At 38.5% G+C, this 17,210-nt stretch overlaps 1 protein-coding gene across 15 annotated transcripts in view; it reads right to left on the bottom strand.

The window, feature by feature from the left end:
- Nucleotides 1-17,210, bottom strand: part of tenm4 (teneurin transmembrane protein 4) — a 146,401-nt gene that overhangs the window by 98,774 nt on the left and 30,417 nt on the right. For all 15 annotated transcript variants that reach the window (XM_005926524.3, XM_005926525.3, XM_005926526.3 and 12 more), the window contains exons 2-3: nt 13,590-13,875; nt 12,668-12,940 (exon numbers count right to left, since the gene is read on the bottom strand). In XM_005926524.3, coding sequence (XP_005926586.1) covers nt 12,668-12,940; nt 13,590-13,812 — 496 coding nt within the window. In that variant the 5' untranslated portion in view covers nt 13,813-13,875. The remainder of the gene's footprint in view (nt 1-12,667; nt 12,941-13,589; nt 13,876-17,210) is intronic.

Raw genomic sequence — 17,210 nt, 5'->3', positions numbered from 1 at the left:
CTTTCACCACTACACTTCTATCAGCACTTTAAGCAAAGCATCCATTACTTACAACAACTGTATGCTCTTAAAGAGACAAATGCTGAATTATAAATGGATGAAAAGAATAAATCCAGAAAACAAGAGAAAAAATCTCATCATCGATCATTAATGCAAATATCGTAGTAATAGCAGTAAAATGCTAGAAATAGTTAGTGATTTAGATCAAATGGGTAATTTTCATTAGCATATATTCACAGGCAATGGGCCTAAGACTAATTTAACATCTTAGGCAGTTTTAATCTATTCATCCGCATGGGGAAGGAGGAGAATCTCTAACTAAGATTAAAAAAAAATCTGCAGCATTAGCAGACAGCAGAAAAGACAGATGCATTCCAGGGTATCACCTAGGAAGATGAACAGGAGGCCAGAGTGTCTTAGATTAGAGATGGCATTTCCTCTCTGGGTTAGAACCACAGACTCTCTCCCCAGTCATCCTCTACCCACATCCCTGCTTGGCTGCTGCCACTCTCTTGCATCCAGTCCACTCTATTTTTCTGTGCTGGAAGGAAAAGAAGAAAACTTGTGTGCCCCGCTATCCAGCTGAAAGACACCATCTGTTCTTACTTTTCTGTGACAAACAGAGAAATGAATCAGACTCGGTATTTAAAACTGAAATCAACTGAGGAGACTTTTTTCTGTTCGAAGAGAAACCCTAAATCCCGCTGAACGGCAAGCTTCAACCTTTTTTGTGTTACCCTTAAGAAATGTTTTGACACCTAGAATAAACGGAGAACACAGTGTGCAGGCCAACTGAACATGCTGAGACAGCTAAGCTGATGCACCGTTTTTTTGTTGTTGTGTTTTTTAACTGAGCAAACGTTTTCAAGACTCCTTGGTCTTTAGGCCCAATCCCATTTCCCCCCCTTTTTTTTTTTTACAATTTACTTTGCTGGTCTTTTGAATCAGTGCTACTTCTGAGGCAGTCTGACATTGCTAAATCCCTCCATACAACCCCATTTAAGCATCCCCAGGGTTTTCTTTGTTCTAGGATGAAAAGTAAAGGTTCCAATCTCCTCACCTCTCACTGTTAACGACATCCTGCAGGCCTGTGATGGCTGTTTTCAAGGATCTCCTGGTCGACACAACTGTTCGCAAGTGACACTGTGACAAGACATCTTCTCTAACTGCACAGAAAAAGTGCAGTAAAAACAGGCTTATAAACGCATCACGCCCATTTGGAGAATCCTCAGCAGAGGATTCCAAACTTCAAAGTTGTGCACATGGTAATCTGCTTTAAATGGATGTTTCGCGGCCTCTATCATAGCTCGATCATCAACTGAGCCGACTTAAACCATGGCTGAAAAAACAATACTAATAGTGGATAATTATCAGCTTTTACTTCGTCTGCACAGGCTGCTCCATTCCCTCTTCCATCGCACAAAGAGGCTGGTGAATAAACACAATGGCATGAATAAATAATGATCCCACAATCCTCTTAAGGTCCCCGAATAGTGAGGGGGAAAAAAGACAAAAGTTTACTTTTGGTGTTTGAGAGCAAGCAGAGCCTGAAATTGTAAGCGACTCATTAGGGCTACATGTGGCTTGCCTCGGGCCTTGCTGAACAAAGATAACACCATCCCCATCCTGCCATTCCTCAGTGCATTCTAGGGCTTGCCTAATAAAATTCTAAAGTATACCCTTAAGAAAAAGCTACATTCCTAATAAAAGACAATAAAGAGCTTAAACACGGCCTCAAAAAACTGAATACCTTTACATCTTCCAAATTTTCTTCTGGAATCCAAACTGTATAATACAGTAAAATTCTTTACTGAGAGGGACACATTTTACATGATTCCACCAGATGTTGTATATAGCCATCGGAGTAACACGCAGGCTTTCATGAAAGAGAGTACACCTCTGTTAAAACTGATATCCTCCTCTCATCATGCTCTCCAGATAGCTTACATAAAAGCCCACTGTTTTTCATTTCAGACACTTTGTCAGTGTTGAAGAATTGATTTGTGTGTGTGTTCAGCTCCCACTGAGTGCAAGACAGTTCAAAAGGCTATCTAAAATACATGCTGTCAAGCGGCTTATGTTTGTAAGTGCTTATATAATTCATAGCATGATAAAAGTTAAGCCACTAAGAGTCAGCAACATGGTCAGTAAGATTAGTTTATACCACAAGAAGTTAAACAAAGAGTAAAGAAATGTGGGCATAAATGTATTTTGAATTTGAAAACAATTTCGACCTTATATAAGTATATTCCAACCATCTAAGTACTTCTTATAATTCATCCAAGTATGTAGTTAACAATACTTGGTTGAATGTCAGTTGCAAGAATATTTTGTGCAGACAGAAAACACCTTTACTAAGGAACAATTGTTCACAGCAAGGAAAACTATTTTTATTGCAAATTTGGACTTGGACAACAGCACAAACATCATGATTATTTTTAAATAATTCGTCAATCTAGTAGCAAAAAATTATAAGAATTTCCAATATTTTATATATTCTATTGTTGAGCTTTGAGTCCTTTGTGTACAATTTTTCGTTTTACATTTTGACACATTTGTAAGGGTTAAAAAGAATCATTTAAGAATTAAAATAAGACAACATTGAACAGTTTGTTTACCAACAATTATGGTGAATAACTACCAATTACAGACAAATGTTAAATAAGTGCAGTGGACGTCATGAACTTTAAAATATGGGCCTTTTTATAAGGGATTGCCTCAAGCAAAACACTGGGAAAAAATGAATTAATTAATAATGAAAAACTGGAGAAAAAGAGGGGGATGGAAGCACAAACTGGTCGACGGTAGAGCCAATCTCGGAAGGGTCCCTGGTGGCCCACAACCATCCAACAGCCTCTACAGTAGAATTCCTGCAATGGGGGATGTGGTCCAGGCCCAGCCGGCAGTGGACTTGCAGCAAGCCAGCGACTGTCAGGCAGCTGTAAGCAGCCATTAATGAACCTTTGGAAAGTCATAAAATGCTTCCATTAATGAACCTTTGGAAGGTTCATTAATGGAAGCATTTTATGACTTTAACGTCTCAGCTTTGTTTTTGTTTTTTTTTATTAGTTTTTTTTGTTTGCTTTTTAGAAACCGGTGAAACACTTAGGAAAAATGAACATACAGTAAAAACAATAATTGCTTTATCCCAGTTATCTTGTTCTCATAATTGTTGGAAGATAAAATCCTAATTGAAATTGAAACTGGATTAATTGCCCAGCCCTAGTATAATGTTACCTCAGTAATGTTACCTTGAGACATTTTAGTTCATATTAAACATACATTCTGTTACATAAAGGATGTTCTGAGCTAAACCGCAGGATAAGAATGGAGTCCAATAAATATTTAATGGATAAATATGAGCCATAAGCCTAATCTTTTTTTCAGTCCTTTGTTTACTGCATTCTGGCTGTTACAGGTTGTATTATTATTCATGAAGCTGTCACTTTCTAGAATAAAATGAGACATTTACGGTTCTATCTTACTTCTATACTTTTCTTGGATGTGTACAGTGTGAAGAAAGCAGAACGTCTAGAAGTCTACTATGTGATAAGAAAAGGTACAATAAAGCTTTATTTATCCGAGATTAGGGAATATGTTTGCTACAGCAGTTAATATAATTTAATAATAATAACATCAACAGCACTAAGAAAAAGAAAAAGTAGAAGCAAAAAAGTTTTTAAAATGTCAATAAATGTTTAACTGAATTGTGGCAGTAGAGCTGAAACAGTCTGTCAAAGAAAGTCCGCCGTTGCCAGTCCAGTAAACGGTGAACAGTGTGGTCAGTATTATAAATTGGTATTTATTTTTTTCAGTGACTTCCTCTCGACCACAAATCTTCAAATATGTCCAATTTGTAGCCAATCACAGAGCCAGCTTTCTTGATCAGATTATCCATCTGTTAGTGTCACCAGCTCCGACGCAGTTCCCCCGGCAGACCCCAACAAAGCAGGCTGAGCTCACCACAACAAACTTATAGAAAATCTTTTCCTGCCTCTCACTGTCTTTTAGCAAATGACAAAAGGGGCACACAAGACTTAAAGCTCAACTTAACACTATAACAATGTTAGGAAAATCAAAATATTCTTTTTTGTCCTCGCTTTTCCACTTCACTTTTGCAAAAGCGAACATAATATTATCGCAGCCATGCAACTGTTGTATGCTATAGAGTCACATAACTAGTGTAGCGTATAAATTTTTATAGTGGCTGTTTATCAGGCAGCTGACTGACAGAAGTCAATTTATTTTCTAGTACCTGATTAAGTTGTTCAACTTGACATTTTGAAAACATACTGCCTCAGGTTGCCATCCATACCTAAGCTAAATGGGAAAATGCGTCTGAACTACACTTACACGGAACAAAATGGTAAAGGCGTTACACTTCCAACCTACTGTAAACAACAGACAGAGCTTAGCTAGTGAGAAACCAGTTTAAATCCTCTAAAAGTGCATCTATGCCAGAATTTGGTAATTCACACACTGCAAGACAGACAGATAGACTGCAGCTCTGGTGCGACCTACTGCAGAAGCTGGCAATTCATACAGTTGCGATAAGACTGGCGTTTCCAGTGTGACAGCAGTACTTTTGGGAAACCTCTGAAGGCAGAAGAAAAAAAACTGTAAAGCTTATATCCCAAACTATTTTCTTCAAAATTCACAGGCTGTGAAATTTTCACTGTGCCAAGCTATTTTCAATGAGAGATAAATAATCCAGGAAGAACATGAGCTGTCCAGCGCAATGAGTCTTTATGTGTGTGAAAATAATCTTATATTTAAGCATGCTAATCTTATTTTGAATCGCTCTGTATTGACAAATAATTATACTCACAAAGGACCATCTGAACTCACATCATTCCCGGGTAAGACTTTTAAAAGAAACACAAATTTAATAGACATGTTTCATCCGCATCCACTGAGACTCTTTTGGCTCTTTTCTTGTGTACTTTTATACATATACGATGAAATATGCATGAGAGTTCAATAAAAAAAACATGATTTGATTTTGCATCTTAAATATAAGAAAGTGTTTTCTACCTTTGGATGATGAAGTGACAGAAACATATTTACATATTCAATTTCCATAGCTGGTGTTTACTGATAAATGTTAGATCAAGTAGGACTAAAAGTTCCATAGCTGAATTTGTGTCAGAGACCATACATATCAGAGGTGACTGCTAATGAGAAAATTCTCAGCATGAACATTTAATTATTTATTTTTTTATCTGAGACTGGGGCAACAGCACATTATGATCTCTGCTTCCTCAACCTCAATAACAACCCCTAATTGCTTTCGCAACGATAACCGATCATTCAGAGCTATCTGAAATTTTACTGCAAGGCTTCTAGAAAAGAGAAACATAAAAAGCATCAGATACAAGAGATTTGTAGCTGTTTTGTTTTAATGGTATGTTACATATTTATATGATAGCATTGAGTAAGAAACTGTATTTAATACAGGATCCTTGAATCTGGACAGTAACTATTACTCATGCACGGAAAAAGATTCAGAATATTGAATCAGTGCATTGCAGCTTATATTCCATTTTAAGAATGACTGTTCTCTGAAAATAACACAAGCATATAAAATAGGACTCTACATTAAATGGATATTGCTAAAAGAGGGACAGAAATTGTAACACTAGGTTTGGATAATCCTCCAAAGAGGAGGGCTCATCCTCCTCCATGTCGTGCTTTGAGGCCCCTGAGTCTCAGTGGTGGGCCCTGATGTGATGTTGGTTTAGACTGTCAGAGGCACTGGCAGGGAGTGGATAAGCAACCCCACAGATAACAGCTCAAAACTGTCCACAAGGGCCTATAAAACCCACCAAATTAGCCTGCAAATGAGCCAGCAAATATCTCTACTAATCCATGATCTGAGGAGAAACTCTGCCAAAAAAGTAAACAAATAAATAAGTTCATAAGAAATACTGGGGGTGGTGGCTGCTGTGAGCTAGGAAACCACTAGTGATTTCTTTGAAGCATCATTTCGCCTGATATTCTGCCGCTGCGATGCCCGTGACCATTTCAGAACAAGCTTCCATGTTGTGCTCGATGTGGTTGCAGTCAAATTACAGATCCCAGCATTACAGCAAAAACTCTCCTCTACAGCAAAGGATCACAGCCTCTATCACAGACGCCAAAAGTCAATGATGCCTCAAAATACCATTGTTTGACAACGATTCTGTTGTGTCTGCAGGAAAACCGATACAGCTAATAAACTACAATAGGACAGTGTAATTGTTACTAAGGGTATTTGAAAAATAATATTCTATAAATATGTCACTGGTTTCATTGCTGAGCAAAAAAGATATCTGTTAGAGAGAAACAATCACAGTCTGTATCAATAGTTTATCATAGCCTTACTTTTTCTATCTTAATTCTTTTTAATTAGCCAATAAGAACCCACATTCATGATACAAACCTATCAAACAAACAAAAAAATACTCCCGTAATGTTGTAAGCAAGCGCTATGAGTCCAGCCGTGTAATCCAGAAAAAACGTGTCCAAATGAAAGGCTGATGTCACGTCACCCCACAGGCTCCAATTTTATTCAGTTCAAAGTTAAAACACATCTTAAATGTGGAGTGTGCATCAAAGACATTTTCTCATATGATTCAGGGGGGTGTGGCCATTGACATCTATCTCTAGGCAGAGCGTACATTTGTAATGTGCTTCCTTATTCTCTGTAACCTTTCAAATTATTTCATTTAGATTTTTTCAGCTTCTCACTTCACCAAATCCTGGATTTTACTTTACGTAGGTCAAATTAAAAAACAACCCCCCCCCCCTAAAAAAAAAAAACAGCACTGGATTTAACAAAAGAAAGTGGACTATTGCTAGGGCTGCGTCTCTGTAACACATACATTTTACAATCACCCTCAAGTGTAGGTGCTTCTTTATGCAATGGAATTGTGGCTTGGGCACAAGAATAATGACAGTGAATGGAAGCGAACAAAAGGCCTTTCAATGCGTGGATACAGGGGACAGGTTGATGTACTCCCCGCTCAAGTTCAAAACTGTGAGAGATTTGCTTTTCAAAGCTCCTCAGCCTTTTGGGGCTGTGACGTTTCTACGAGGAACACCTGTCCCTCACACTCAGTCATGCTATGTTCAAAGATTCAGTAACTGAGTATAGCCCTGGAGCTCTTAACCTCAATCTTTCAACAGTTCAAGGTTTCTTCAGTCTTGAACCCTTCAACATGCATCTAAAACCAGGTAGCAAGGGAACAAAATCATTGTCACCAAGGAGTTGGAGAATACTGTGTGAGTTTTGTTTCACAGTTTTTTATAACACTTACTAACACTAACTATGACTGCATGTATGGATCATCAGTGGATGTCAGTAACAACATCTAAAGCAACATCTCGGTAGCAAAAACATCATAAGAATGCAGGAGCAGAGTGAATCTAGATAACAGACAGACCACATTTTATCTGCCAACTCACCATCAATAAATGTTGCACTTACCCAAGCTAAACGCATGATCAGCTCAGGAGATTATGTGCTTTGAAGGTATAAATGCTGATCACTGACTCATGTTAGAATCAGAATAAAAAAAGAAAAGACTTAAAAAACACGACCACCGCTCATATTCAGGCCTTATTTTTGCATGCTACCTCAAATCACTAGTTTGTGGAGCAGCCTCTAAAGTGTGTTGTTGTGATAAAGATCATAGGAAAGGGAAGAAAAACTGGGGGGAAAATGCTTTAGTATTTTGGATAATTATAAGATCAGAATATTCCTCTTCTTTAAAAAATGAACTTTAAATGCTCATTAAGTCCATTCTGTTTTAATGAAATTTCCTGTATACTGCACTCAAAAACAAATGAAATCTCACTGTTGTTGGTTTAAAAGAATCCTCTTTAATTGGATACTGCACAAATAAGGTTGTTTTTTTTTGTTTTTGTTTTTTATAATTGAGTCAGTTGTGTTATTTCAGCAAAATACTGCATTCTGGCAAGTCAACTTAATGGCTTTTTATTGAGTCAATTCAACAATTGAGATTAAAGTCCATTCTGTTCATAGTTCACGTGATGTCACAGCGATTTCACGCTGCCGTATTTGATCGGAGCCCATACACTGTGTAAGGTCACAGCTCTGTTAAATGGGTATTTACATGTACTGTGATTAAATATACAGAATGGAAGAAGTCATATTTTCTAGGTTAAGAACAGGTCATACGTGATTAAATTCAACTACCCGTGAAAAGAGAGTATCGGACCATGTATACCATATAGAAAGGGAAAAAAGCATGGAGGATGTGTTACTAAAAAGTAATGGATATAGGAGAGGTAGAGAAATCCTAAAAGTAAAATATATAAACAGGGGTGTGTGGGAGCTAAGTTTAGGTATTCTGTTGCAAGGGGTTGTTAGTGGTGGCACAGAAGCACTTCTGGGTTATTTTAAAGGAGAGAAAAATTGTAAACAGAACCTAAAAATAAAATGTGTAGTATTTGGGTGTGTATATTAGTGCTGCTTTCTAGGATGGGAACTCCCCATACTGCAGATAGCATTTTGGAGGGTGGTACTATTACTAGTACTTGGCAGTAATACAACTTATTGTTTGCTCAAAGAAGTAGTATGGACTAGTGTCTTATTTCAGTGAGATGCTCTAGCTCAAAAATCTGAGGTGCATATTTTTTGCCCTTAAAAATGTTGTTGGTTTTGGTTATGAAACAGGGGACTGTGGTTCAATATAAGACCAATAATTACTGTAGGACTGAACAGGGTGGTGATGGGATACTGAGGCAGAGCAGTGCAGAGTGTGTGTGACTGAATCTGTAGAGAACTGGGTGGGTTGCTCTCTGTGCAGAGCAGCGGGGGAACCGTAACTAAACTGAGAACAGTGTGGAGTACAGATCCAAGGAAATAACGAGTTTTGTGCTCCATGCAACTGTCTTACTTAATTTTAGTTTGCTCTTTTCATCCATCCATCCATCCATCCATCCATCCATCCATCCATCCATCCATCCAACTGTTTTCAATGCAAGACTAATCCATAAAAATAAGCTAATTTACTTAAGTTGCTATAATATACTCAAATCATTCATATATAATTTATTGGAATTCAGCAAGTCCACATATCAGTGAGTTATTTAACACAGCTGCGGGACACGACTTGACACAACTTCTTTTTTACCCCCGTCCCAAAAAATACATTTATATAATGAAAACCTCTCTTAAGCTCAACAGAAGTGGCATCTGGCATCAGGACTGCTCATTTGTGTTGAAATCTTCTATTTTAAAAGGAAATCAGAAAACTTTATTCAAATTATTATTAGTACTACTAGCATATAATTTTGCTTTCACTCAGACACCCCCTCAAGGCAAGTTTCATTTAATAAAAGATTTAAAATCAGAGTGAATCCAGTGATTTCAGGAGTGTGTGGAGACAACACAAACCCCTACTAGTTGCTTGTGTGCTGCAGGCTATGGAGAGACTTTCACAAGAAGATTTCACCAAAGTATCATGAGGCTTTGCCCTGAAGCAATGCCTACAGTTACCAGGATTTCAGTAATGACCATTAATAATAAAATAAAATCAAATAAAATGAAATAATTAAAATAAAAAAATATTGCATATTCTTTATACCCGCATTAAATTTCTGCAAAAAACTAAGTGAAATGATGTAACAAAGCGTATCATGAAATTGAACTTTACAGTAACATCAAGGCTTGGCTGCATAGTATATCTCCTCAATCGATACAGACAAGATCTCTCGGGAGGACGGAGAAAGGGAAAGCAAAATCAGTACACAACATAACTAACCACTCACTGGAACTAATTACATTTTGTCCTTTGAAAAATATCAGCATCAGTCACTCAAACATTTTCTATCAACAAGAACTGTGTAGACTTTAGCCACATTATTTTTCTCCACAGGTTATGGAACACATGAATAACAATCCCTCGACAGGCTTTTGCGGCCATCTCCACTGCCGGTTCTTATGGTTACAGAAATGTAATAGCCCAGCCATGACAGTGGGGGAAAGTTGGATTAGAGAGCACATCTGGATAAGCCGTTATTGGGTAAAAACCAAGAACAGCAAGTCTCTCCCAAACCCAGCAGTCTGCCTGGCCCTTCTTGCAGTTTAAACTCTGTAAGATGTGCAATGACTCAGCAGTCGCTGGCTGCTGGAAGCATCCTCAAGGGACTCCCTAGGGACCGGAGGCAGCATGGATAGGATAAACACACATACCGGTACACACTGCATTTAAATGATATCCAATCCACAGTCGAGCACATGCATGTGCACACAGATGCACGCATATAAATGAGGTTTACAATGAGCACTGGAAATACTTATTTCTCCATTAAGTATCAAATGATAACAATAAAAATTTGCATGTCTGCGACACTACACTTATTTATTGAAACTAATCATGTAATTTGTTAAAACGGCAATCAAGATAAAGGCTAATATTACTGCGACATCTCAAATGGAATGAATCAGTGAAGCACACTATGATAAGGAAAGGTTTTTCTTCAGTGTAAAACTGACAACTGAATCACAGCATCGAGAAAATTGTTCCAAAATTGCTGTCACTTATTTGCATGCATTAAAACTAGGGTCAAGTAAGTCACATGTGAAGAAGGGGGGACTGCCCAGTGGCTTGAATACATTAAAGCAGAGTAAATGGTTTGTTGATTTAAAGAGATTAAAGCACACACAAGCAGACCTGCTCGATGGATTTTAATTAACTTGCCATATATAAATTGTATGTTATCAGGCATTACTGAATTAAATGCTGAATACAAGTGCTCTTTCTGCTTGGGTGAGTGGAATAAAAAGCTACTTAGAATCCCGATTGGGTCTCACAGACGCATGATGCTGCAGCTTCGGGTGCTCTGAATACATTCCAGTCTACCAACCCCTGAACAGTCAACCAAGAAGAGTCTCTTTAATTATATACAATGCTGGTAAAATCAAGTCCTTTGGCATCTCAGATGATCAAGCAGAGAGATGCCATGTTCTCTCCCTGAGTCATTCGGGCAAATGGATTCCACTTCCAAGAGTCATTTCTGTCAGTTATAATAAGAAGCTAATACATAATGTGACACACTCTGAAATGCAAAACTATTCACAAGGTTCTCTACAAGGCTGTGCAGGGGCAATTAGAATTTTGCCGCTAGGCCCTTGATGAGTTCCTCTTTCTGGGAAGTATCCTGGGAACAGTGTCATAAATCTACCCGTTAATATGCATGATTTAGGTTTGTTTCTAACTATGTATCGTGCTAAACAGACCTTAAACTTTACCATGTAGTACCTTTGTATCACAAAAAGCAAATTAAACCACAGAGTACCTCCAAACTATGAGAGCGTTTTCTTTCAGTTTACACACTGTCCAAAAAAATAGCAGGATGCAACAGAGTTTACTGACAAACAGGCACAGCGGGACTGAGCATCCAAATTTAATCTTCCAAACAGAATTCTGTAATATCACAACTTTACGGCTCTCGCTAATCTGCAATTTAACAAGTAGCTTCAGCAAAACTGTTATTCCCTTCCGGCGTTTTCTTTGTCGCAGGTAAAGTCAGGCTCTGGAATTGTAATACCCCTAAAAACACTTGAAATACTGTAGCATGCACAGATATATGTCTCCCTCCATTCACCTTTGACTCGGCTGACACACAATAGCACTACTGATAACATAACTGTAATTTCATTCAGCATTACATGTTTGAACTGGTAACTGATTCCTGAGAAAGACAGGAGCTGATTATACAGGGTCACCTGATGTATCAGAATGCCAATGTATTCTGTGCTCGCTGTAAAGAGCGAACACAGAATACAATACAGTGTGAAATGTATGTAATGAATAACATGATCCTTTGGCCAGTAATGCGCTGCTAATGTTTGTTAACCCTTGTTCCCGATCGCCAGCCATGACAAGTTGGGCCCACCCCCAGAGGTTGACACAATTTTGTTCCTTAGATTAATTAAATATGAGATCCCGGCTGTTTGAATCTGTATCTTTGAGCCTGTTACTGAACACCACCCCACAGCCCCCCTTCCACCCCAGCCATGATGATGACTGCTCTTTTATCTCATGTCTTCCAGCATACAACGTAGAACACGTGGACATTTAACGAGGCTAAACATTTAATTTTCATTTAAAGAGGTTTATATGTGAGTTTCTGAGCAAACACACAAAGACTTCATGCGCTCTGGGACAAAACAGAAGCACCAAGACAGATCATTGTCCAACAAAGACCAATACAATACAACAGATTCAGCAGAAAGAAAGCAAGAATAAAGCGATCCCTAAACAAAAAGCAGAGGTAATGGCAGGTAATAATTCTGATCGTGCTGAAAACTAATAAGCGCATCTCCTTTTAGAAGTCACATCGTAATTATGCTGGTCTTTGGGCCAATTTCTGATATAATCAAGCAAAAATCTGAAAGGCTTAATGAAACCGTCATGTTTAATTGCAGCTCATCTTGTCTTTGTAAGAAGTCCAGTTGAGCAATGCCAAAAACTATTCAACCTAACATAATAATCATTTAGTCTAAAACTGTGACTTTATTTCACGCTGTTCTTCTTTTCCTGTTAAACAACTTGTTACGTTGTTTACACCAGCGTCAAAATAAACCAAAAAAATTCAGACTCTGCTTTTTGATAAAGAATGGCTGAGAAAAAGTAAAAAGAGAAAAGCTCCTTACCATTTTCTGTGTTCTCATGTTCTGTGTCAGTCAGAGTTAGATTGGAGTTGGCCCTGCTGGAGAGGCACGAGCTGCGGCCTGACTTGGTGTTGCTGCGGCCCCATAATCTGACTGCATGCTCTGGTGACATAATGCCGTCTGTCTCCGTGTCCGCATCTGAGCCCACACTGACTGAATATTCGCGGTGTGCCATCCCCAGGTCAGTCCTGTATGTGGCGACATGCGATGGGAGGGCATCTCCAAAGCCAAGATCTCGAAGGGAAAAGTCTGCCCCTACAGCAAGCCAACAGATAGACATAATTAGCTGCATCACTTTACATAATTAACAGTATTCAGTGCAGGAAAATGACAGCAATTTAATGGCCTGGGCGGAGAAAACACTATAGAGCAAAGGTTTCACTAGCAGTGGTCGTGGAGTTGCAAGTACATGAAGGATTGGGACATTTAACATTTAAAAAAACAAAACATCTTTATATGCTTTCACTATATTCACTTTAGGGTACCTTATCAGAACTATGTCTTGTTACACTGGGGCAAATTGTAACTCAATTCCCTGTTTTACTGTATTTAAATGTTGCCTTTTTTTGCTTTTGCTCTGCTAAAGCAGAACTACAACATCAAGTGGCAAGCAAATTTAAATCTACCATCATATTTCATTTAAACTTAGATGATTAATTATGCATTTCAGCGAGCAGGTGAAAGTGTGCATGTCCTCCATGCAGTTTTTAACATTGCCATGGTAAGTTCAATCCATAGCCACCTTACTTAATAGTTGGATGATGCTGAGTGACCTCTACTGCGACTCAATGTAAATTAATAAGAGATTCATCATTAAAAAATGATGATGCATATCACTAATAAACCGCTACTAGCTATACCAAGTGATATTAATGACACTTTCTCATCTACTATTTTGTCTAACCTTGTCGGTTGAATTCATCCACTTCGTGATGAACCATTTCCTTGACACGGGTCCCGTAAGCCATCCTCGAATCATGGTCGAAGGCTTTTAGTGTTTCACTGGAGCTGTAGGACTTTGCGTTGGGTTTACCGTCCTCGCTGTCTGCTGAGGAGCTAGTGTAACGGCGCTCTGTGTCCTGCCGAGCAGTAAGTGAGCGGTAGGGTCTACGTTCCTTCACTTCCATGGCTGCCTCCACACTACTTCCAAAATCAAATGTGGGTTACAATGCCAGTTTAGTTTGAGAGTTCTGTGGAAGAAAAAGAAAAAGAAAATATTTTAGCCTTTATCATCGCCCAAAATAAAGTTAAGGCATTCAAATGTGTATAAAATATGTCTAATTCAAACATGCTCATATCATTTCAGGAAGCATAATGGTAGTATGTTAAAAAAAGCCATTACTGACTATTTTCAAATAAAAATCTCCGTACACCCACATACACACACTTAACCAAGCTGCTGCAGAAACATATCAAATGCAAATGCATGCCCCCGAACAGCGCATGCATGGCTCAGCACACACAATGAGAGCCCGGAGAACCACTAGGATTAGATTTCATAAAATATTGCACAACAAATCTTGCACCTATAAAGTTTACGGTGCAAGTCTCCCACAAATATTCTTTTTTATGTGCCACATAGAAATGCTGGGACTCCAGCATCTGTAAAAGTGGCAGGTGTCCCTCCATGAATTGTGTTGTTTATAAGTTACAAATCATCACCAGTTGGAAACGGAGGTTTCAAACAAATCTAAGACTACTCTGAACCCACAGAGATGATTAAAATCTGCAACATAAAACTACTACTGCCAAACAGAACACAGAGTATAAGATCTACACAGAGAAGAACTTTAGGCATTCAGCTATGTGGTGCATTTTATTTTCTTGGCGTCAAGGACAAACTGTTGAAGTGAAAACAGAAGAAAATAAAGATAAAACTGCAAGACGTTGCTGTCTCAGAGAAGCACGACTTAAATCAATGGGTATTAGTACAGTGGACAGCAATTTTTGTCATGCAAATATGACATTCGAAGTGACCACGTGGATATAAAAACATTTGATCGCATCTACAAATGTCACTATGAATGGAAACCTTACAAAAATGCTTGATCACAGTTCACTCTGAAGCTCAGAGTAACCTGTATTTCTGCTTCATCCAAATGCATTGCCATGATAATTATATTTCACGAGCTGAACACCTTACCATTCATGCCACAGGGTTCTTTTTCAATTCTGCCTGCCTCAACACTTGACAATGAATTACTATAACCAAACGCAGGATGCAACTCACTGGACGCTAGAAGACGGCTCTCTGAACGAAAGATAAAAAACACACCAGGCAAATCTGGGAGGTTTAACTGACAATATGGCTGCGCTGTTCAGACAAGGATTTTTTCACAAGATAAGCTCTTTATGAATACTGTATGAGATTTGTGCCGGACAGAACAGTAAACAATAATCCGTAGTGAACTATATTTGCCCTTTCTCCCAAAAAAAGTTTATTTTTCAAAGATGCCATTGTTGGAGTTGGGGGCTTTCTTTTTTGTATGTATTGACAGCTGAAAAGATCCTGGTGATTAATGACTTGAGGCCTCAATAGCAGGACCTCTGCCACATGGGGAGGTGGAGGGTTGTGGGGGTGGGGGCGTAGGGCGAATGCTCCCACTCTTCTGCCACAAGAGCACTTCAGCTGCTCCCAACATTTCAAATGCAGCCTGTATGAGTTGCTAATTTTTACCTTTTACTCGAGATCCTTGATGCTATGCAAATGTGAGGTACCAGACAACAAGCAGCTTTCTAAAGTTTCAAGAATGTTCTGTAAAGTGCATTGTTTTTGTTTCCTGAGAGCTGGGCTCAGTGCTTTGGCCATCTCTGTTCTGCACAGCCCTTCCTCCTCATTACTAATCTGCTAGTATGCAATGAGATGTAGTTTTGAGACCATGGGAAACCTCGTGAAGTTTTTTTAAAGAGGCTAACAGACTATGCACAGTGACAAATGACATGGGATGCAAATGTTCTCCAGTCTTGAAACCCTATCCACCTTAAATGCTGCTGTCAGAATTTTTACAAAAGGCACCTGTAAAATGAAACAGTGTTTAGCAACATCTGACATTATCATTGTGTTTCAGTGCCAGAGAGCAAAGCTGTTGTTGTTCTTCATCTGCCCAAGTCTAAATCCTGTGAGAGCGTGCCAAAACAAAGGAAACGCCACCGTTATTCTAATGTACTTGTGTGTGAAGATAATAAACAGAAGGTTTTATTTTCCAAGTTATATCGTCACTCACTAAAAAAAAATAGAAGTAATATGTGATACAAGGCCTATTTTTAAAGTGTTATTATCATCTCATGGTAGGCTCAAGGGAATGAACAAAGTGCCTTGAAGCACCGAAGGAGAAGGTTAATGAGGGTATTTTTACAAAGACTAAGAAAAGTTATTTACAAAGAACAGTAAAAAAGACATAACTGCCATGAACTGAAATCTCTAAAATGAAGATAATAATCAAGCTTTTATTCTAAAGACAAAGTTCTCCTAAAGCCTTAGATGCAGACCTCGAGCAGTGCCAAAAAGACGCTAACTGCATATCTACGGAATGATCCAAAATCAATTGAGGTCTCTCTGGATAGACAAAGAAATGATGGATGGTCTATTTTCCTCTTTAAAGCAATTGCAGACTCCACATTTTTCAATTACATTGTCTACAACTGACCAGGGTAGAGTCAGGTTTGTCTGTGGGTGTAAAGCAGATGTATAGCAGCTGTAAGCAGTGCAATAATGTGGTTCCACAGAAAAGGGCTTGCAGGGAGTATTCAATAATAAATGAATTGTCAGTTCAAGTCATCAGACACAGTGATGCATAAGGTCCTTGTTGAAATATCTGCTGGGAAGCAAGAACAGATTTAAAAATCATCTGACCCATTCAGTACTTCAAGGTGCATCGGAGATCACAATCAGCCAATACAACTTAGAATGAACTACCATAGATAAAAGAAAGACCACTGGAGCTCCCGAAGAAAAAGTCACAATTAAGAAGTAATACTTGCAAATCCGCATAAAGTCGTATTCAAAGTTCCTTCTTCAGGAACTGGATTTCACTGCTTAGGAAGAAAGGTTAAAACCAGTATAACTTACTGGAGAAAGGTTAGTGCTGCTGCTTTCAGACGGAACGTAACCAGCTACCAGCGACATGCAACCTGGAATATTAGCATGATAAAAAATACAGTTTTTAACAAACGGACTAGCCAGCTGTTCCAATCTCTTCCAGGGTTCCGGTTAATTTTAGTTCAGGCCATTTTTTACCTGGTTTGTATAGTCTTATTAATTCAGTGTTAAAAAGCAATAAACCTTGCCTCTATAAATCTTCACAGTTCTCCAGTACATCAGTGTCACCGCTCGTAAATGGTTACTCGGGTTAACTGATTTCTGCTTAGAAAATGAGTTACTGTTAAGTTTTGCTGAACAAACTGCAGGCAATTAATTCTGTATAATCAGCACATCTCAACTCCCCAAAACAAACTTAAGCTAAAGACAACTCTTATGTGATTAAGTGGAAACTGCTGTAGCTGCAGGAGTTCCTTGTTCCAAAGG

Source organism: Haplochromis burtoni, unplaced genomic scaffold (genome assembly GCF_018398535.1).
Source record: "Haplochromis burtoni strain Fernald_Lab_line unplaced genomic scaffold, NCSU_Asbu1 Contig_36, whole genome shotgun sequence".
Classification (NCBI taxonomy): domain Eukaryota; kingdom Metazoa; phylum Chordata; class Actinopteri; order Cichliformes; family Cichlidae; genus Haplochromis; species Haplochromis burtoni.
Note: the sequence above shows the minus strand (reverse complement) of the source record. Positions and strands in the feature narration are given on the sequence as shown.